Source organism: Crinia signifera, chromosome 4 (genome assembly GCF_055691185.1).
Source record: "Crinia signifera chromosome 4, ASM5569118v1, whole genome shotgun sequence".
Taxonomy (NCBI): Eukaryota; Metazoa; Chordata; class Amphibia; order Anura; family Myobatrachidae; genus Crinia; species Crinia signifera.
The window spans coordinates 86568717-86592120 of NC_139220.1; the positions used below are offsets into that span (position 1 = coordinate 86568717).

Consider the following 23404-nt stretch of genomic DNA (forward strand, 5'->3'; position numbering starts at 1 on the left):
CTTTAAAAGCACAAGAAAGTTTGAGTATGCTATGTATTAGCCCCCACCCAGTCCACAACAGACAGCCTAACCCATATTAAAAGAAAGAAAAATACATCCAGCTACTAGTTATTAGGTGACTGGCCCGCACCAAGTCACAGTGCAGGCTGAAGACATTCTGGAGGGAGAAGTGATCACCTGTACAATGCCAGTCATTTCCCTGGTACACAATGGAATCACTTATATTATTACACAAAGAGACACATACACAAATAAGTTACTACTGCCCATTGCTTGGATGGGAACCATTTATTTAGTATTCCTGACTAAGATGCTAAGAAATCATTGCTGAAAGTTTTTTAAGAATTAAGTTCAATGAAAATGATGCTAAAGAAGAGCCCATCTTAACATGAATCATAATGTAATATTTATCTCTATATATACAGCAGAGACAACAGCTTTGTGGACCAAATCAATGGTTATGAGAATGCAGCTTATCAAAATATATTAGAAAACCTGATGGCTCCTATCTTATGGGGTGGCGCAGTGTCACAGTGGATAGCATTGCTTTCTCACAATGCTGGGGTCATGGGATCGATTCCAACAAATGTGGAGTTGGTTCGTTCTACCCACGCTGGCGTGAGTTTCCTCCCACACTTCACACATGAAAGATGAATTTACCCTACTATGGTTGAGTTGTCTGAAATACAGATTGTCAGCTCCACTGGGGCAGGGACTAAACGTGAAATATTCACTGTAAAGCTGTGCAATATGTAGTCACTGTATTAAAAATAAAACATTAATAAATAAAGGGTACCTGTTCCCAGTGAATTTTATACGCTACAAACACACCTGTGAATCCACGAATAATGGGCTCAGCCCATACAATGGATATAATGGCTGTGTACACTGCATATAAATCACACGTGCACACTGGGACAAGTTCAACCTCTCACTTTACAGGATATGATGGGAAAATATAAATAACTAAGCTTATAGATTATTATGGCAGTCAGAGGTGATGTAGGTGTTGCATGGGGATTTGGATGAGTTGTGTTCAAGATGGAAACTAATCTTTTGCACAATAACCTGACAGATAATGGCCACTTCTTAACTAGCCTGTTAGATCAGATATGTGTATCAGTACAGCTTAACAACAAAAGTGCAAACTCAGGAATAGTATTCACAGTGCAGAACCAAATGTATAGTGACCATCATGTGATCTTCTCTTCATCGGAAACAGATGCTGCTACAACTGCCAGGGAAACATCCTTTCATCAGACCGCACCCCTTATATCTCGCAGGAGGTACTTACCATAAACATGCCCAGGAGGTAAGTACTGTAGATAGTAAGGGAACTGCCGTCCTCCACTAGAATTGTAAAAACATTATAAAGCGGAGTTAAGGGGCTAGGTTTATTTAGCCAGGGGAAATTAAATCCAGCTGAAACACTAAACAAAATATAACTATCATATTTGGTCTAGTATTGTGTTGTTCAGTAAACCGCTGTAACACATTAGCTCCCTGGCATTGTCTAATAGACGAGAAGAACCTATAATTCATCAATGAGCTTGCTGAGACATGTAGAAGTGGCAACACTTCATCGGACAATCCCAAATCTATACACCAGTGGTTCTCAAACTGTGAGTCCTGACCCCAAAGTGGGTCCCGGCCTTCTCAGCATTGGGTTGCGACTCCATGTTGCTGACCATCAGGCTGATGACTTTTCTAATCTCAGTTACTGATTCAAGAAGTCTGAAAAACCTGTTGAATTGTCTGTTATTTTAGACTCCTCACATCAGTTTGTGCCTCCACAATGCTGCCATGTATGTGCTGTCTGCTGCCTACACATGTGATGTGATTACCTTCTGCAGTAACTTGCTGGGGTCCTGTCATTATTTCTATTGTATGATGGGGTCCCAGAGAAAAATAGTTTAAGGACCCCTGCTCTACACACAACACATCCAGCATTTCCCAACCTATTCATGTAGCATGTTGTACGGTGATCCTGTGCCATGTACACAGAGAAGGCATCTGAAACATATCTATCAATAATACACTAGGAACTAGGCCATAGTTGATAGGCTGCATTCTCATAAACGGTGCGGCAGACAGGTAAAATGAAATAAAAGTAACATAATAAGTTTCAGTGTACTTGTACAATAGACTGAAACATAAAACGGTTTTCTATTTTTTTAGATTCCTGAATACCAAACTTCCTTCCTTTCTGAGAGGACATTAAGAAAAATATATAGCAAGAATAAGAGAAAAGGAGTACATAGCAACGTCTGAAGCATTTACATTTACATATTTTTCCCAGAAGCAGTACACAACACAATACACAAAAACATCTGTGCGGCAGTCGGAGCATGGAAAAACAAGGTGAAGCATGACTGCTCTCTTCTGGCAGAAGAAGTGCAGATCAATGTTCTTTTTAGGTTTTGTTTTACAAACAATATATAAGGCTTAATTAGTACTTCACAAACTTGATTGCGATAGCTTTGATTTAAACAGTAGCCACTAATGATTCCAGGATAATAATAACAGAATTCTTCAAGAACTATTCAAATTTTACACCTAAAAACAAACAAAAATGCTTATTTTCATCTTCAAAGGGTAATTGTATTTGTTGTTTTTCAGGACTTTTATTTCATTCCTAAATTCATTCTTTATTTTTTTTTCTCCCATGGTGTTGAATCACGGAGTCTCTTCCTGCAGGTATCCTTGCTGTCTGTCCATATATGTACAGGATTTGTGTGGAGGCAGGAAGACCGACACAAACACTGTAAGGAAAGAAGGATATGGAAAGTCACAACCAGAATAGTACAGATTTCCTGCATGTTGCGTAAGTTCTCCAGGATGCGCCTCATTTTCTGCTAAGGTACACGGCACTGATGTCATAGAATGTGACAGCACACCATGTTCCGGAGACAGTCTATTTATAGTGAAACCAAAAGTAATAAGAAGCATGGCTTGGGTTGTGTGCGACATGATAGCCGGCAACATAAGCTCAGCCAAACACAATCAATTCTTCCAAAAACAGATTGTTGAGCACTAAAGGTTGCTTTCTGTACATTGAAGCTGCACATAACTTAAATTCAATATCATTTATTGATTTTGCAACTTATTTCAAATGAAGGTAAATGAGTAAATATTTTGCTGAGCAAAAGGTTTTATATGTTTCTCAAAGTAAATTTTATAAGCATAATGAATGCTGGTGCTAGAACCCCCAGAAGTATACCTTCGATACATGCATACACAGTCCTTAGTACATAAGCGCAGAATAGATAATCAGCAATGTTTTCTCAGGCTTTAGTAAGTATACAGTGAAAAAACAATGTCTCCAAACCACCTCACCACTAGCTGGTGGACACAGGTCAAGGCCTGCCCATGGGCTGTTCAAGTGGTGGTGCGGAATGTAGCTAAAGGCCCCCATACACTATGCGATTTTGGGACGATTTCATCCGATTTCGGCACTTTGTGCCGATAATCGGGTGAAATCGGCCCAAAATCGTAGGTGTGTGATATCTGATCCGATCCGATACGCGGTCCCGTGCGCATCGGACCGGATCAGGGAGGTCGGACGGTCTGTACATACGATCACGTCCGACCTCCCTGTATGCATATGCCCGCCACCTGACAGGCATATGCATGCAGACACCGGGGGAGCAGTGGGGCGGGCAGCGGGTCCCTGAGCGCCGGCGAGTGCTGCTGACTGACCTGGCCGGGCAGTGTACTTACACATAGCAGCAGCGGGGACGGGACGCGTAGTGGTGGCTATTAGATTTTTAAAATACTTGTCAAATGACCGGCCGCTCTCTGATTGGCTGAGAGCTCTCCGGCCAATCAGAGAGCGGCCGGTCATTTGACAAGTATTTTAAAAATCTAATAGCCGCCACTACGCGTCCCGTCCCCGCTGCTGCTATGTGTAAGTACACTGCCCGGCCAGGTCAGCAGCGCTCACCGCACCCGCTGCCCGCCCCCACCGACCACCGCTGCCCGCCCCCACCACCGCCGCCGCTGCCCGCCCCCACTACTCCTCACCGCCCTGCAGCTCCCCAGGTTTTTTTTTACATGGGATAAATCGCATGCGATTTATCCCATGTAAAAAATGGCACATCAAGTGCCAAATTGTATGTGAGCCTCCCGGGGAGCTGCCGGGCGGCTCGCAGGTAAATTGGGTCCGACTTGTCCCTAGGACAAGTCGGCCTAATGTATGGGGGCCTTTAGAGAGGTCTAGTAGGATACTGCATCAACATCTCACAAGACTTGCCATCTGTCAGGATCAGGACAGCAGCCCAAATCCCCACATTCACCTGCAGCCATAATTCCTCCCTCCCATTGAATACCCCCCTAAGTCTATATATGTAGATGCAAGTGAGTGCAATATAACTGTGCCATTACATACTTTTAAAGCCTGATAATTTTTCAGTGTTATTAGTAACTGGGAGGTTCTAGGCTAGAATACTAGTAGTGAATGGTGGCATTAGATAGAAAATGTTGGACTTACATTATCTGTAGGAGGGCTAATGGGGAGGGTTGGGATAATTTGGTCTACAGCATGATGGTAGACAGTCATTAGGTCGACATGGGAAAAGGTCGACATGTTTCTAGGCGGAAAGGTCATTAGTTCGACAATGTGTAGGTCGACCGTCAAAAGGTCGACATGGGGTTTTTCATAGTTTTTTTTACCTGAATGTCAATACAGTTGACATGGACACAGTTTCAAGTGCACCGCATCCCCTCGCATCGCTCGGCACACTATTGTATTCTCCCATCACGCCCTAGTGGATGGTAGGGCATGAAATACCGCCTGTCGGCACATGTCGGCTCAAAAAACAGTGGAAAACCCCATGTCGACCTTTTGACTGTCGACCTAGACATTGGCGAACTAATGACCTGTCGAACTAACGACCTGTTGAACTAGAACCATGTCAACCGTTTCCTATGTCAACCTAGACCCATGTCAACCTTTTCCCATGTCGACCTAATGACTGTCGACCATCATGCTGTAGACCAAATGGTCATATCCCAATGGGGAGAGACGGGTCATAATTCCCATCAGCAGGACACTGGATGGACTTGGAGCTACCAACATGGCTTTCCTTGTGGTCTGTCAGGTAGAATGTGGCAGTAGTATAAGACATTTTAGCTCTTATTTAGGAAAGATCCAGTTAATGGTCAGGACACTGTCCCATCTACTTCTATTACCTGCTAAATTGCACTACCAGCTCTGAAGTGATATCAATTTAACAGAAATTAACACTTTTTTGTTGGTGTTTTTAAATGTACGAGATTTCGTCATATAGGTTATACTATGTAAATGATGCCCTCATCCCGTTTTGTACCTCCACCAATCTTTGCCATAAGCAGGGCTCACATGTACATTGAGGTAGACTGGTGACATATAGCTGTGTTGTATCTATGCACATTGATGGTACATTAGTCATTTTGAATTAAAAACATCCTGGCAAAATTTAAAAATACAATATATACTTTTAATTAAGTCTGTTGCAAACAAAAGGACCTAATTTATTTTAAATCAAGGGAAGAAGTCACCTTTGTATGTTCTAATGGCACAGAGTGGGAGAATATTTGTGAAGGCTTAGGAGGGATTTGAATAGCTTTTGGGCATCCATATGTAATGGGCACCTGACAAGCAATATACTTCAGATGTGTATTAGTTCTGCCCACACGCACATGGGGTGGCGGAGAAGTCATCCTCCCAAAATCGGGCTTCTGGGTGCAGCATTTGGGTGGTGCTCATACAAACCAGTAAAACAATTGAATATTACCGTTGGGCACCCAGAAACCATTAAATTCCTTTCTTAATGTGGAAAAAATGATCTTGCCGTGTAAAACCTGGGTACAACTTGGTTGGTTAGAGTGGTAATACTGCAACACAGGATACAGTAACAAACCTCAATCGCCTACTTACCTTTAATAAATAAAGAGAACCCGAGTTCTGGGGAGAGTGGAAAAGTTTTCTGGCATCTTCCGAACCTTTGCATAATTAATGAATCCTCTAAGAAACAGAAGGAATCCTGGAAGAAATCAACAGGTAGAAGAGATTACTACAAAATGTCTCGGAGCACATCGGTATTTAATATTTAATATGGTCACGCTGGGACGGATTCAAAGCTGAGAAAGGTAAAAACTAGATTAACTTTCTGGACAAACAAGAGGTGCAAATACATTTATCTGGTGGTCTGCATGATACATTCCAACAGTTTTATTTTTACTCCGCCATTTTCAGTTCAGCTAGGATAGACCGTTCCCAAATCTAGAGCTCTCTGTGATGCAATGTTGCCACCAAGATAGGCAAGTTGCTCCTTTTTACCAAATGTGAATCAGCCCCACTGTGCACAGCATAGAGTGCTTTACCCTTCCCTGTGCAGCAGAATGTGGTCACATTTATATGACCAGGCCGGTCATCACATGTATGCAATGTTGGGGTTAGAAGGCAACCCAATCTTCAGCTCACCATACTGATTCGTCATTTAAATATATTTTTATTCTAGTTGGGTCATAAAATGGGGAAAAGCAAATGTAATTAAATATCTGGTCATCAGCCGTATTACTACCGTGGTGGTGAGGAGAACTCTATTGCAGGGACGGACTTGCCAGCTGGCACTTCTGACAAATGCCCGAGGGGCCGATGGCCAGGTGGGACAGTTTCTTCTTGGAATGTGGAGGCTCCGCCTCCCAATCAATACAGTGACTGACAGCTTGTTGATAGGAACAGAAGCATTGCCCCTATTCACACACTTTATAGACATACAGATGGATACACTCATCATATCTGTATACCTGGTGAGTGGGGACGCGCATGCCTGACCAACCTGTGGTTCTTCTGCTGTTGTGATAGCATCCCTGCTACAGTTTTGCTATTAGGGAATGCTAAATTGTGGCAGGGCATGCTGGGATGGGTAGTTTTACAATAGCTGGAGAGCCACAGATTGGCCAGACCAATAATAGGGATTAACAGAAGTAGTGTTCTTGTGTGTTATCAAAGACTACCACATACAGAAACGTAGCGTGTAGAACAAACATTACACATAAAAACAGGTTCATGAACTAAATTGGTTAATAGAGAACTATGCCATATTGTACTCCATATTAAGCTGTGCAAGGCAATCACAGTGTGGGAAGTTATTGTTTAAATTTCATGCCGGAATTAGATTGGTTATTCCAGTAAAAAAAAAAATCTTGGGTGTCAGGATATTGGACAACAAAAGTACACTGTAAGAAACATTATTTTATTTCATTTTTTACTAGAAAACTTCTCTACAGGTTTAGAAGAAGATGTATATAGACCATTAATCCTCAAGTGGTGCATATCCATATCATGTGACTAAATGCCAGATAACATGCACCCAACGATAGCAGATAGTGGTGGACCAGGCTCCAATTGGTAGGATTTATTTTCAGTTTGGTTACTCTATGTATCTTCACAGGTATAGTGAAGGGTCCGCCATAGACCATGAGTATGGTGGCCACATTTATTCCTACTAGTATAATGCCTTCCAGCTTTCATACATAACCATGGGCCAGTCCACCTCTTCCTGGCAATGTCAGTTTTTTGGATGTGCTATCGGGCATTCCACTGCGAGCATAGCCGGATTAAGATAGCGTGCAGGGCATACTGTGCCTGTGCTGGAGGGCACCAACATCACTGGCTGACCCTAGCTGACAGTATGCAGTGCAGGCAGAAACACAGGAGTATCAGGTTTATGAGCTACCGATGGAGTTACCAGACCAGAGGAGAGATTGGGGGGGGGGGGGGGCGCAGCGGCTTTAAGTGATGCAGGGTTCAAAGTTTTCCCTATTAGTTTAAGGGGGGTATGCAATCCGGGATCACGGCTGTCGTGATCCTGGTCCATTTGCGGTCTGATCAACTGCAGAACGATTCAATGTCCCAACTTCCGATCGCCGCAAATGGGGCGTGGCCGCGAAAACAGCCGTGGATTGGCGACCTGCAGCCAGGATCGCGACAATCCACAGCCGTTATCAGCAGAACGGGCTCGACAGCTTCTAAAGTCGGGCCAGTTCTTGAGCCGCCGCTATTTCCCCCATCGGAAATAGCAGCAGTAGATTGCCTACCCCCCTTACATCTAATATACATCATTAATAGAGCCTACACAATCTATACATCCAAACATCCAAACATGACCCATTCCAGGAGGCACCAAATGCGCTCTACCTGATATTTCTTCTTACATTATGATTGCATTCACCGATGTTGAAACCTTTCTTATCAATTATATAGTTTACCGGTGACACCAATTATATATGAAGAGTGAAGTCCAGGTGGAGAGCTCATGTCCCTCCTGGAATGGGTCATGTTGGGAGATATATTCCCCACCTCCACCAGGGCTCTCCTATTTTAAGTGGCCCAGGCACCCCATAGGCCTCAACTGTGAGCTTATTGAAGAGACGGGACAGATCTTACACAATTATTATATGTATTGCTTCCTGGCCTATGACAGTAATTTTGCCTGGAATTGCTACTACTCCCACCATGCAACTCCCCAAGAACATGACTGACACTAAGATGCTGTCTCTACTTGTCATGTGCTTGTACTGCCAGTCTGTGAAGTGTAGAAACCATTTCATTTATCTGTCTGCTGAGAACAACAATCGTCCATTTGCTCCCAAACACTGGAATGTAGACAATGGTCGTTCAGAGATATTAGATTAAAACATGCGATTCCACATATTTACCCGATCAATCAGTTTGAGTGTTTCCAGCACTTGGGAGCAAATGGTTAATGGTCATTTGCTCCCATACATTACCAGACTTTTGTTCCCACCAGAGAGATCGGATAGATAAATATTTCTGTGAGTTGCCAGCTTCAGTCAGATTTAAAAAAAATCTTCATAATTCACTTTAAGTGATTTGTACTTACCCAATACCAGGAACACCCACCAGAGCCAATACTGCCCATCAAAGTATCCGGGGAAGTAGGTAGAAAACTGAAAATAGCAGAAAAGTAACTTATCACCACATTCATGTAATGTAAAGCAATACACGCAATATTGATGTAAAACTGCAAGTGTACTTCTACATTATTGGTAGATACAAGTGATATCATACACACTTTACTATGTACCTATTACAGCATGGTCCTTGGACTGAGACATAACGTTACAAAACACAGAAAATTGAACAGGAATTCGTGCCATCTACATTGTCACCACTAGAGAGCAGACATGACCATGTGATTGCTTCTGAAGGAAAGCTCGTCTAATATTTATTAATGGGTGATTCTATTTGGTTTTTGTTACCTGCAGCTGCCACTAGATGGTGCTCGACAGAGCAATTTAACTGTTGCGCCATTAGAACTTTCCGTGTCCTGTTCCCTGATGCAACTGTCTTTATTTACTGGGTATGGGTCATAGGGTCAACATTCATTAGATCCACCACTAAAGGCTTAGGTCCATGCATGAAATAGATCAACATGGCTAAGGTTGATAGGGTCGGAAGGTCAACACAAGTATTAGGTCAAAAGGTCAACATGAGTTTTCTCCTATACAAACAGAATAGAATATGAGGGTAAAACAACCACTTAAGTCCTGAAAATGAAACTGCAACAAGGCCGGAATTTGCTAAACTGGTACATTTATACTCTGCCTCATCAGCTCAGTGTTAAATTCTGAAAAATTTACAGACTCAACAGAACCGATGCAGATCCTGCAAAGTACGGGGGGTGCCCTCCCCAGTCTTCTACTCCGCTGTTGCTGCGGGCTTGTGAGAAGATAAGTCTCCCGTATCAGGTTCCTCCAGCTCCCCCTCCTTTCTAATCCCCGATGCACCTTCTGGGGCAAACGCAGCGGTAGGGGTAGCTGTGATGTCCCGCGGGTGGTAGGGGGTATTATATAAACCGCTCAGCATGTAGGGCCTGGATCAGTAATTTCCACTAATTACCCCTTTACTACACAGATGGTGGGAGAAGGGGGCATTGGGCTGAATGAAGGGGTCCTGATACATAATTTCCAGGGTGGTAGAGGATGTTTAAGGGGTGTATAGTGGAGTGGGCTTATTATTCCTAATTTTCTGGTGGGAGGACAGCTTGCTTGACTGCAGATCTCTCCAGTTCCCTGAACTAGATTTATTAGCTTTTAATGGAATTAAAAACTAGAGAATCCCACCTACCAAATGGTATTGGGGACTAGGGGATCAGAGTTCAGGAGGCAGAGCAATCTGCCAACTACATACCAGGTGTGTGGAGCTGGAGCAGTAACCAGCTGCTGGAAGGCTGATATCTCTGGTTCTGGGAACAGTAGAGACAAGCTTCTAGTGTCCATCAAAGGGGGAGAGACCCAACTTTTGGAATATACCCTGAGAAAAACTCTAAGTCAGATAGAACCTGAAATATCTGACTGGGAATAGCAATTAACAGGCTTGGATGGGGACCACTGCTTTGAAGTCAGATATCTCCGGTTTCCAAGGGCCAAATTTTTTAATTCTTGTACTCATGGAAAGAGGGGACCCTCAGCTAGGGCCCTTAGACTCCTGGGGGGTTTCTGGGTACTCAGAACCCCCCCCCCCCTGCGTGCGCCACTGACCTTTGGCAGTGGTGCCAGCAGCTTGAAGTGGCGGCCCTGACTCTTCAGTCTCTGCTGTAAATTGCACTCCCCAGTCCACTCCCATAAACATAACTATAAAGGGCACTACTACTGTGGACATTATGTGTATATGGGACACAATTGTGGGTATTTTGTATAAGGGTTACTTTTGTGTGTCTCTTACGTGAATAGAGTACACTACTATATGATGCAATATGAATCACGGGCCCCTACTTGTGGTGTAATGCTTATAAGATTTTGCTACTGTGTGGCATCATTTGAATTGGGGGTACTAGTGTGTGACTACGTCCCTTCCTTCTGGGAACACACCGCTATTGCAGTGCGCAATGTGCCTTTATCACGTATGTGGTAGTGTGCAAATACGTTGTTTGCAGTGGGTCACCAAACACCGGCTATGCCTATGTATTTATTGTAATATAAGTTAAAAATGTATGAAGCTTTAGTCACTGAACAATATGGATTTCCTAATTTGATGGCTGAAATAATGTTTCATGTAATTTACACAGCTTTCAGCAGCACTGCTACTGTAGTGTTCCCACCAGTTTTATGTCAGGAGAGAACAGTAATACCCCGTTTTCACTGCAGGCAAATTCCCCGGTCTAGCATGTTGACCCGGAAATTTGCCTTTTAACACAGGTTTTTTTGCAGTGTGAACGGGTCACATACATGGGTAAAAACCTTCTTTTTACCCGTGTTTGAGATCCAGGTATGCATACACGGGTTGACCTGTTCTCACTGCATAAAAACCAGTGTTAAAAGGAAAATTACCGGGTAGAACTTCTTCACCCGGGAATTTGCCTTGCAGTCCCCGGCATTTAAATGCCGGGTAATAGCTGTGTATTTCTCACTCGCAGTGAGAACACGGTATGATATATACAACATTTTACTACAGGAGAGAACAGTGATATATACAACAACATTTTACTGCAGGAGAGAACAGTAACATATGCACCAGGTTAATACAAGGAGAGTACATTACAATATGCAGCATTATTAATCCAGGAGAGAATAGTAGTTGTATATGCTCCAGTTATATGCCAGGAGTGAATAATATTATATGCAACAAACTAGATCGCTTAGAAATGGTGCACGGATCACTCTGTGTGTATGACCCCGGAGAGGGGACCACGCATCTCTATAGTCTTACTAGATTTTTACTGCATGCAATCAAAGGTTTGTCATCAGCCATGTTCTGTCTATTGAGAACACGGGCAGTGACAGATCACTCGGCACACATCGCTGGTGCAGCACTGTAATTAACTAGATCACTCAGCATAAACCTCTCGTCACCCTGTGTGTACGGGGCATAATATATGTGCTGCAGGTTTTACTTCAGGAGAGAACAGTAATGTACAGTATGCTGCAGGCTTACTCCAGGAGAGGTATATGCAGCAGGGTGTGGTAGGACTTCCCGATAGACAGGATGCCGATGGTCATTAGACTGCCGGGCTCTGAAAGGGGGGTGAGTGCATCGAAGCCCCATGCGTGCTCAGTGGCTCACCACAGGTTCTATTCTCTCCCACAAGGGAAAATAAAGTCAGGATCCCGACTGTAGGGAGGCCATCCGGCACCCATGCAGCAGGTTTACCCAGGAGAGGAACAGAGTTAAAAGGGACAAGGTTGACCCCAGGAAAGAATAGCAGTTTATGGACCATGGGCACACACTGCGCAAGATTGATATGCACAATATTGATTAAAGGAGAAAACTGTACAAATGGATTGAAAAAGTGTTTGAAGAAAGTATTTTTGGATAGTACAAATATTGAGTGGATAATAACAGTATCATTGGGAGAGATCTAAGCATAAGGCAAAACCCAACAGAATCTACAGTACATACGGATGGATACCAAAGAATGATTTGTGTACATGCTCAGGGCAATAAGACAAAAAAAGAAGCACAATTTGCAACTTTACAACAGCCTCTTAGTTACTACTTTATAAAGATCAGTGGTTTGATAGGTTTTCGAAGCGGGAAAATCTATGTTCTCTTGGATCCTTTATGCTACTGGACTTTGTGCTGTAAAGGGTTTCCCACACATGTGAGAGACAACAGTCTGCGGTAAGTAAAACTAATCTCTATTCCTGTTTTGTGGAGCAGAACAACATTGGTTACTCTCCTATATGGGACTCCTGTCAGCTTCAGGCAAATACTGTATATACTATATTTGATATTGGCATCCATTTATTTTGTTTTCTTTTGGTACAATGAGAAAGAAATCAGAAAGTGAACAACTTACTCTGACAATTAGGATCCATTTAATCAAGGAGAGACCAAATCCAGAAATGGCTCCATATCTACCAGCGGCTGAAGTGGTCAGGCAGAACGATAGGAAAAATCCAATCCAGTTAAACAGGAATGCCACTGTCAAAGAGAAAATATACAATATTTACTAAAAGAACAAAGGTGTTGTTGCTTCACTCTACAGGACCACAAATAAAATGCATCATTTCTTGGCCCTCTTCTTCTCTGTCTCTATACGTCCTCTCTGGGTGAGCTCATTTGCTCACTCGACTTCCACTATCACATCTATGCTGATAACACTAAAATCTACCGCTCCTCTTCTGATCTCTCTCCCTCTATCCTCACTCATATCTCCAACTGTCTCTCTGCTGTCTACTCTTGGATGACCCAGCTCTTTTTTAGACTTAAAATATCAAGGACTAAGCTGACCTCTTCCCACCCTCCTGCATAATACCTGACCATCTCTCATCCTTACCTACTGTTTATGCTCACCTCTTTCCCTTCTGTGTCACCCCAGTCTGTCTAACCCTCCCCTTTAGAATGTAAGCTCTCACGAGCAGGGCCCTCTCTCCTCATGTGCCTTTCCTAGAATATATAAACCTCTGCCACCCTGAAGATTGCTTCAGTGTCCTGTCCACTGATGCAACTATCCATATTAACAATGTACTTGTCCTAAACTGTCTTGTGCTGTAATTCGTTATGTGTTTTTGCTAATAACTATGCTCTGTAAAGCGCTGCGGAATATGTATGCACTATATAAGAAACTGTTAATAAATAATAAATAAATAAATCATAACGGAAGAAAAATAACATGTAACTATAGCAGGACACACCAACATAGAGGATTCCCGGACCAGTCTTCAAATTTGTATTAGAGGACTCTCTTATCTCCACTTATATGAATGTTCTTAGGGGATAGTGTCCCAAGGTTTCAATATAGAGGTGCTACCCACTACTTAATTATAGACAAACACCACAACAAGAAAAGGTAAGTATCATGTAGGTGTACTGAAAGTCTAATGATGACTCCTAAAATATAACTTAATCATTTTTGGTAAAAATGGTGAAATATTAAAGTATAGTAGATAGAAATAAAGAACAGAAAATAGAAACATCACTATAACAACTATTACTGTCAGAATAACCATATGTGAAAATGTGCAAATGCATCTGTGAAACCAGTATGCATATATTTTTCCATGTGTGTGAATGCCAGACAGTGAACTATAAATTATTAATAAAAGGAATAAGAAAATCTCTTAAAATCTAGTGAAAAAAAAGAAATCCGAAAAATATTTAATCAGAAAAATACAAACCCTGCAATAAATATCCGGACACAGGTCGCACCAACACATTCACATATGACAGTATATAACAGGGCCATTAGTCACTCAGGTGGAAGCACATAATGCTCTGATTAATTTAAGATACAGAAAACTGCACTGAAGAGCAATACAGCTCAGATAATAGTAATCTGGACTAAGTATATACTATTACTCACTTTCTTGGAACATAATACAATAAATGTAACTAATTCTTCTTATAAAAAGTTCAGGGAAAAAGTGATTACTTTAACACACTTATGCCCCTTTCAGACTGCACCGTTTCAAAGCGGTAATGTGTGCAGTCTGAAAGGTCCAGAGTGATTTTACAGTTTCCAAAAAAAAAAACCGGTATTTGGAAACGGTAAAAAAGCAGGGTCCTACCCGTTTCAGGCCCGGTTTTTTTGCAGTCTGAGCGGATCTGAAACGGTATTTAGGACCCAGCCAATAGTAGTCCTGCTCTGTGCATATCTAATGAGCGGTGCAGTGAATATTTAATGAGCGGGTGGGGACTTTCAGTGCAACTATAGCAGGACCCCTGAGAAAACAGATATGTGCCATCTTCATTTCCTACTGGTGGCTAGCACACGTACAGGAATATATAACATTGTATAAAGTGCTATTGGCTCTGTGTGCCCGATACTGCTGTAATGCTGTGTAAACACGGGGGAGATATATTGCTCAGCCATATATTGCTGAGCAATATATGGCTGAGCCATATATTGCTCAGTTTCTACTTTACATCAGCGATCACCACAGGGGCAAAAACGGGAGCGCGCACCCGGCGATATATCGCCGGTGCACACTCCCATTGCGGGCAATATGGTCGCTCAGCGACCATATTTCCCGCGATTTTGCACAAAATCGCCCCTGTGTGTACGCACCTTAAGAAGCAACAGACTTTCTGGTCCATGGCTGGATTACTCTCCCTCCATCGTGTGTGCAGAAACTGTATATATAAGGGCAGCACAGCTCATAACTTTTGAGCTTATGGTTAAACCACATTTCCCCCAAACTGGTCTGTAACAGTTCTTGTAAGGACTGTTATCTATAATCTTCACTCTGCTTGCGAAATGTATGAGTTTAGTGCTGGTTAAATGAAATGTAAACCATATTGTACGTCAGAATGACGTTCACAGTGTAGCACAGCCGATGGCTCAAAGTATATCGGGACATCTAACTGTGTATAGGCAGTCCACCAACTGCCCGTACACTTGCTGCAGGGACAGACATCCCAACTGGTGGGTACATTCAATTGTATGTATGCTTGTCTGCATTGGCTGCTGGGACAATCGACAAGGTGCGTACCAAGTTTAATACCGATTTGTGATTTAGAAGAAAATAACTAGCACAATCACAATTAATCTATATACTTTTTGTTTTGTGGTCATAAAATAAAGGGTCCATTTAACTTGACAAACTGCTAATCAGCTAGCTATATGGATATGTGGGTATTTTACTATATACTGCCCTACATATGGCTATCAAAAAGAACCTGGCACCACTCTATGAGATTATCAACAGGTCTTTGTTTTACCTTTATATCCACTGCCAGGAAGACTGGGTGTTGTCCTAATGACCAGGGCACATTTTTGTTTAAGTTCTGACTTTTAAAGACAATTTGATTTGCATGCAAGAGGTGCTCTACACCAGGCATGTCCAACGTTGGCCCTCCAGATGTTTTGAAACTACACATCCCAGCATGCTTTGCAATAGTTTTAGCATTCTCTAATAGCAAAACTGTGGCAAAGCATGCTGGGATGTGTAGTTTCAAAACATCTGGAGGGCCAACGTTGGACATGCCTGCTCTACACCATGCGGTACTTACTAAAAAATGTCAGCATAAAGATGCCATCGTTCCCTATCCTCAGCTGGTCTGCATCGTCAAAATCATCCCGTGCCACAAATTCATCATCCTGTCACAGAGAAAAGGTCATAATAGTGTTATGGTTACAGCTGAGCATGGTAAAACAATAAAGAAGTCTGCTCTTTACTGCCAAGAAAGGAAGAACAACATAAGAGTACATGATGAAACCTTGTGTTTAATTAACAGAGAGCCTAGGAAAACGGCCAGTATCAATAGTGGCTATCATGTGGTTTCCTTTTCAGGGCACACAAAGGGGGTGATTCAGGTTGGTTTGCAGAAGCAAACTAGTTCTTTAATGGACAAAACCATGTGCACTGCAGGTGGGGCAGATGTAACATGTGTAGGAAGAGTTACATTTGGGTGAGTTATTTTGTTTCTGTGCAGAGTAAATACTGGCTTCTTTATTTTTACAATGCAATTTAGATTTCAGTTGGAACACCCCCCCACCCAAATGTAACTCTCTCTGCCCCACCTGTAGTGTACATGTTTTTGTCCAATAAAGAAGGAGTTTGCTTTTGCAAAATAAGCAGAATCACCCCCAAAATGTAAGCAAGAAAAGTATCCCTAGTGTGTACGTCCATAGGCTTCTCCTCAGCTGGGAGAGTAAAGGGCAACAAAACCCAAAATGAAGCAATCAGATTGGACTTTTCTGAATCAACCAATCACCTATATATTAAAAAGAATAGTCACTTTTATGTTGATCTTGTTCAACAGCTGAATTGAGTAGTTGTTCTTCAAAAAACCTTCTCAAATAAAACACTACAGGTTAAGTATCCCTTATCCAAAATGCTCGGGACCACGAGCATTCCAGATAAGGGATTTTCCTGGTTTTTGGAATATTTTTTTTAGGCATACTTACCTGTCCCCAATGGTCCCTCGGCTCCCACGTTGTCCCCCGGCAGGTCTTCAGCACCATCTCCGGCATCTCCAGCGGTCCCAGGAGTGCATTGCGCGAGTTCCCAGGCACTTGTGCAATGCACTCCTGGGACCGCCGGAGAGGATGCTGAAGGCCTGCTATGGACGCCGGGGGACTTGGCAAGTATAAAAAAAGGGTTAGGAAAAAAAAAAAATTGAAGTGTTACAAAAAAACACGTTTTTTGGAATAATAATTCGGATACAGGATGTATGGATACGGGATACCGTACCTGTACTATCTAATAAAAATTAAAAAAAGATAAAGCTAATGTTGCTCCTCACCTTTATGGGGGTGTCAAGTTTTTAGCACACTGGCGACCACTAGATGGGCCCAATGGAATAATTAAAGGTACTTATGTAATATCTGGGCTCCCGCTTTTCTTATGAGACCGCGTGCGCTCGCCACACTATATAAAATCAACTCCATGCGTAGTTGGTTAGTAGGGGTATGAAAAAATGGGGTGCATTTAACATGGGAGCCCAGATAATACATAAGTACCGTAATTAAAGTGTTGCTCTGTTTGGGCACACAGTCGCCAGCGCTGACATTACACTTATGTTGTTCCATGATATTTACGGGCAGGAAAGTAATATTTTATAATCATGAACTTTCTGCATGAGACTAAAGGCAAATGGAACTGACCCCACATATGTTATTTCACATATACAAATGTGAGGGTTACAATGCCAGTGCAGAAAGTGGAAAGATTTTGTAGAAGGAAAACATTTTTTAAGGTCAGGGCAGTTATGTACAATAAGGGATGAAGCAAATAGATCATATACACTAACCAAGGTTGAACTTGATGGACGCATGTCTTTATTCGGCCATAACTACTATGTAACTATCATTATCTAAAAACACGCTATTTGTTACACTTGGGTTATCTACTCGTAGACTATAGTATACAATCAGAATCCTGCATTCAACTGGGCTAGGGTTCAGCAGCAACTACTACAGTAACATGTAGAACATTAGTTGTAGGACTTTGTATAAAGGCCTTATTGCAGCATACAAAACTCATGACACATGCTTGTGCACAGGTGACTTAAGAAGTACCTCCAGCATTTTCATGTAACAATCTATGCTTAAGCATGGGTATCTTTTCAAATTGGACTGTTCATGTATCTTGAGAGCAGAGTTTGAGAAGCACTGGTCTAGTACTTTATGTCCATGTTTATGTTAGACGTGGTAGGAGTTGAAGTTACTGTAACAAAAACCATGTGATGTTCTTAGCACAACTGCTGTGTCTTTGCATTTTGTAGAACAGCAGCTGTGTACAAAAGCCGCAGGAGGCGTCGTGAGCTAAAATATGCTCATTGCATACTTTTGTGTTCTGCTGCTGTGTCCAAAGATGAAGAACCGGATCACGTGCAACCAGCAGAAATCTGAGCACTGTTCTTCGGCCGCAGAGCCTGGCTTTGGACTGACAGCATAGGAAGGGTTGTGTAATAAAGAGGATGCACCGAACAGTACACTGCTGTTCTGAGAATACACATGTTGCTAAGGGAGTTCTGCATAATAAAGTGGACGTGTGGTATATTAACAAGTAGATAATACATTTAGTATAATTATCACAAGCAAGATAAAAAAAAAAAGCTAAAAACAGACAGCACTGTCTCAGTCTAAACGCCACTTACGTTATACAAATGTCTCTATAGCTAGATATATTAAAGAACTACAGAAGAATAGACAAAAAGCCAGGTAAGCACAAGAAGACTGCATTTTCTAGGGATGGGCACAAGCAGCTGCCATACCTCCAGTGATAGGGGGAAGAAATCATCAAAAGAATCCAATCTTTCTCGGTTCTGAATGAGTGCAGATGAATCCAAAAAAGAAAAATATAACATACATATTTAACATGCTCTGCACAATGTGCCTGTGTGTACTGCCGGGCAGTCGGCACGCCGTGGCTGTGTGCGTACACTGCTGGGCAGTCGGCAGGCCCTGGCTGTGTACACTGCCGGGCAGATCGCATATTATCAGAATGCTTTCCTCAGAGGGAAAATTTTGCCGAGCCATTCTTTTGTGGTCCAAAGAAACTGCTGTCTGATGCAGATTGGCTAATGTAGAAAACTTATCAGTTTCCTCAGTTTAAAAAGGTTGTTAAAACATTCCACTATTAAATGTACCAACCACAGTAGGATCGTTTTTGTAATACCCTGGAAAGCAAAATACTCTCTCCAGTACCTGGTGCAATGCTAATTAGGATATTATCAGGTAAAAAGTTATATATTATATATATCTATCATTCAAAATAAGGCTTATATTAATCATGCTCTGGGTTGATAATGAACCTCTGCAAAAAAAAAAATGGATTCGAATACAGTTGAACATGCTCCAAAAGCAATGCAGCAGTATGTACAAGTCCACTTCATTCTATCTATGGCAAAGTTTGTGCACTCTTCAGCAACTTACTTTGTAATGGTAAAATGATTACTTTAAAGATTAATATTCAATAAACATGTTTATTGTAAAACTATGGTCATGTTGTAGAAGTCTGCGGATAATGAGACACAGGACAACAGTTCAGGAAACTTACCCTTCCAGGAACCAGAGGGATTGTGGCCTCTACCTTGGTCCGCTCTGCTTCATCATAACTTGGGAGTGATGTCGCCACATTGTAAGACGGGGGTTTCGGAAAGCCAGGCTCATCTTTGTAGTCGAAAAATGCTGTGTTATAAAAGGGAAAACAAGAGAGCACTTTGAATGTCACAGGAAAGCAAATATGCGATAAAATAAGTATTTATCCAGAACAAGCAATCATTTAATGTTTATTCCTAATGAGCAATGTACTAAGAACAAATGGATTGAAAAAGACAGGTCTACCCTGAAACGGAGCATTCTGAAATAAATTTGAGATGGGGTGAAATGTTGAGCCACTTCTGAGAACCTTCACTGTAGTCTATTTGAGTTTTGCGCAACATAAGTGGTCTGCTTTTATCCAGATAAACTATGTTGCTCTGGGGATCGCTTAGATCAAGATCTCTTAGAAAATGCCCCTATATTGCTCCTTGTGTAGGGGTCATATCGATAGCTGTCCCGCGCATTGCTATCGATAGCTGTCCCGCGCATTGCTATCGCCCGTTAATCGCCGGGCAGGGCCAGTTTTCTCACCCCTGTGTGCAGAGCAATCTAGCATCACGCAGAATGCTCAGCCAATCTCCCCGTGTAGTAGGTCTCATTAGTTATCTATAATAAAACAATTGCTGTGAAATGTTCGTTGAGTAATCTATAGATAAACTGCCACAGTTATCTGCTTCCCTTGTTAGTCAGATTAAATCTCTAACACATGACTAGATGTAACAAAACACCCATATCTGCATCTTTTTGCAATTATGTTTGCAACATTTACAAAAAAAAAAACACCACCTTTGCAACGCTCGAAAATGTTGTTGACGAGGCTTTCGGGGCTCATACAATTAGTAGTGCTATTTTTGGACTGAAAGAAAAAACGGGCTAGTGCGGCAATTTAGGCCGATTGTCAACTTAAAAAAGAGCCACGTTTGGGTCATAACACATGAGATCTGGTAGAAGTTTCCAGACCCATGTGTTATCCCAGAAAAAGGGTCTCTAAGGACTGGTTATCCAGAAACTTACTTAACGTGTATTTATCAGTTATTTTCTGGCTATCCGGCCTAACTGGCTAGCCCCCAGGAGATCCATTTAACACACCCAATTGGATATCCCCCTTGTGACAGAATGGACTGTCCCTGGACCATTCTGACAATATTGTGCTATAGTTCTTAAACAGGGCCAGGTGTGATGTTTTATTTGGGACCAGTCACTCACTGTAAATACCAGAAGCTTGGAGCACCTGGAGCCCCTCTGATGTCACAAATGACTATAAGGGGTTAAGACAAGGAGTGATGGACCATCATCCCCCCTCACCTAAGGATTAAATTCATCAAGATCCCTTTGTTCTCCCCTAGGACTGAGTCAGACACTGTGGCAGGGTAACAGCAGGGGGGATCTCTTCTTGACTCATCTCTGTTACAGATCCACATTGAGCTCTACCAATTAAGGGAGACCTTTTCCTAAGACCACCCACTGCAGGAGGGACTTTAATGGTGGAAATTGGGACAGTTTGTAAAAAGAGAAGACAAGAGAGCTGGGGGGTGATTTTGTTTCTAGAAGCTACTGGCCTTGGAGTCTCAGCTCCTGCTAGTGTGCTTAGGACTGTGCCGGGGAACATGGTGGCTACTGGATTACCAGCTTCTCTTGGGGTTGCAGACTTGTTTGCTCTGCCTGGTTTATGCTAACCTTCTGGACTCACAGACTTGCTGACTCTGTTATACTGAAACTTCACCAATCTCCTGTGATCATGGACAATTATACTGCATCTGGACAGGACAGTGAGGGAGAGTGCTGGCAAGTGTGATGGTAATCTGATGTCTATTGGGACCTGGTGTTATATTGCTAGTTCCAAATGTGTTTATTTATAGCTGATTTAGAGAGCTTGTAGTAAGTAATTTGCTAATAAATATATTTTTATATCTTATTCTGTCTCCTGTCTGCATGACCTGACCCAGAAGTCCCGGAGTACACTCTGAGATTAGGCTCTGTTACTCCGGTTCTTCACAATTGGTGGCAAGCAGTGGGGTCATGCAGTCCCGCACAGTGGGAAGAGCACAAGGGGTGGTATACTGATACACCAATGCTCTACAGGAACAGGTTAAGTAAAATAGCCAAGAAACAAACAGTCCTGTTAGATAACGCAGGAAATATCCCAGGAAGAATGGCGAGTGAAGCTGCAATAGATGATTTGAGGGAAGCAGAGAAATTTTACAGGAGGACTAGTAAACAGCAGTTGTTGGAATTCTGCAAGATAAAGAAAATACCCTGTAATGGAACTGAGCAAAAGGGTGAGTTAGTCACTCGCCTATTGGAGTATGACAGAGCTCACCCAGAGGAGATTGCACTAAGTGATGAGGAGGAAGAGCAAATCCCAGAAGTGGGTGCAAGGAGAGGGAGAATGCAGAGACCAGAGACAACTTCTAAAACATTGGAACGGTTATTAAAAGCCCTAGGTGACCGAGCTTCCTCTAGGGAGAGGGCAGGAGTTATACAAACTGTTCTGGGGGTGAATATCTACTCATAGAAACCAGCAAGGCAGGTGGTGCAAGAAGAATGGAGAAGAAAGCCACGGCTAGGATATGGAGATGTGCCCAGATTTAAGGAAGGAGAGACGGACATTGATACTCATCTGCAGGTTTTTGAGAAACTAATGACTGTGCACCAGATTGATGAGGAAGAGTGGGCTTGTTATGTGGGACCCAGCTTAACGGGCAAAGCTCAGCAAGCCTATCAATCCCTAGCCAATGAGGATGTGGGAAACTACCAGCTTATAAAGAAAGCCCTGCTGGCAAAATTCCAAGTGACTCCTGAATCCTACAGGGCCAAGTTCCGGACTCTAAATCTTGAGGGGGATGACTCCCACACTGAATTTGCCAGACAACTTAAAAGAGCATGCCAGCAGTGGTGGGATGGACAACACGTGTATTCCCCTGAAGAAATCCTGAATGAAGTGGTGCTGGAACAATTATTAAATAAAATGGCATCAGAGGTTCGAGAGTGGGTGGCTGATCGTAAACCTCCTAATCCAGAGGCAGCAGCTGGAATGGCAGATGAGTATCTGGCTAACCGAGTCAGATGGAAGGCACCCAGTGTACAGAGAATAGAAACAACGGAGACCCAGAAAACCAGACCGTCATCTGCCCTAGACTACCAGCGGGATGCAGCACCTCGACACCCACTAGTGCAACAGGCCTATCCTCGGAGATGTTACCGATGTAATCAGCCAGGGCACATGCAGAAGGATTGCACCCTGTCTCGAGGACCTTATGTTAGAACTCAACCTGCCCCAGTTAACGTGCTCTACCAACCAGCAGGGGAATTTGAAGGAGAATATGTCCATCCTGATGCACCAGAGGTGAGGGATGGAGTTTATGTAGTGGATCTTATAGTGGGGGAGGGGTACCAAACTCCCAGAAACATGAAGGGTCATTTACAGGCTGTCTGGGTGGATAACCAGGAGGTTCAGGGTTTGAGAGATTCAGGAGCCTCTCTTACTCTCATAGAACCTGAGCTGGTGTCTGTAGACAAGATCCTGCAGGATGAAAGGGTCCGAATCACCACAGCAGGGAATCAAGTCCAGGATATCCCAGTGGCCCGTGTGCATTTGGACTGGGGGGCAGACCATGGCCTTGTGGATGGAGGAGTTCTTAGTGGACTGCCTGCAAAAGTCATTCTGGGGAATGATCTAGGACAGGGATTGGTCACACATTTTGTTCAAGTGGTGACTAGGAGCAAAGCCCAGAGAATGACCCCCTCAATCAAGTCTAGCTCCACATTTCCGTCCACCCTGACACCTGCTTTTACTCAGACCCACCCCCCTGCTGCATCTGAACCCAATCCACAGGCAGTGAGTCTTCCCATTGTTGATAATGATATGGGTATGAATGGCAATACAGCAGTTGACCTGGGGGAGG

General features: G+C 42.8%; 1 protein-coding gene across 1 annotated transcript in view; it reads right to left on the reverse strand.

Annotated features, from left to right (window-relative positions):
- Nucleotides 1-252: 252 nt before the first annotated feature.
- Nucleotides 253-23404, reverse strand: part of NDFIP1 (Nedd4 family interacting protein 1) — a 59909-nt gene continuing 36757 nt past the window's right edge. Inside the window, exons 3-8 of the mRNA XM_083181932.1 lie at nt 19456-19586; nt 15962-16049; nt 12807-12931; nt 8889-8955; nt 5918-6023; nt 253-2762 (exon numbers count right to left, since the gene is read on the reverse strand). Of these exons, the coding sequence (XP_083038058.1) occupies nt 5920-6023; nt 8889-8955; nt 12807-12931; nt 15962-16049; nt 19456-19586 (515 nt within the window). The 3' untranslated portion in view covers nt 253-2762; nt 5918-5919. The remainder of the gene's footprint in view (nt 2763-5917; nt 6024-8888; nt 8956-12806; nt 12932-15961; nt 16050-19455; nt 19587-23404) is intronic.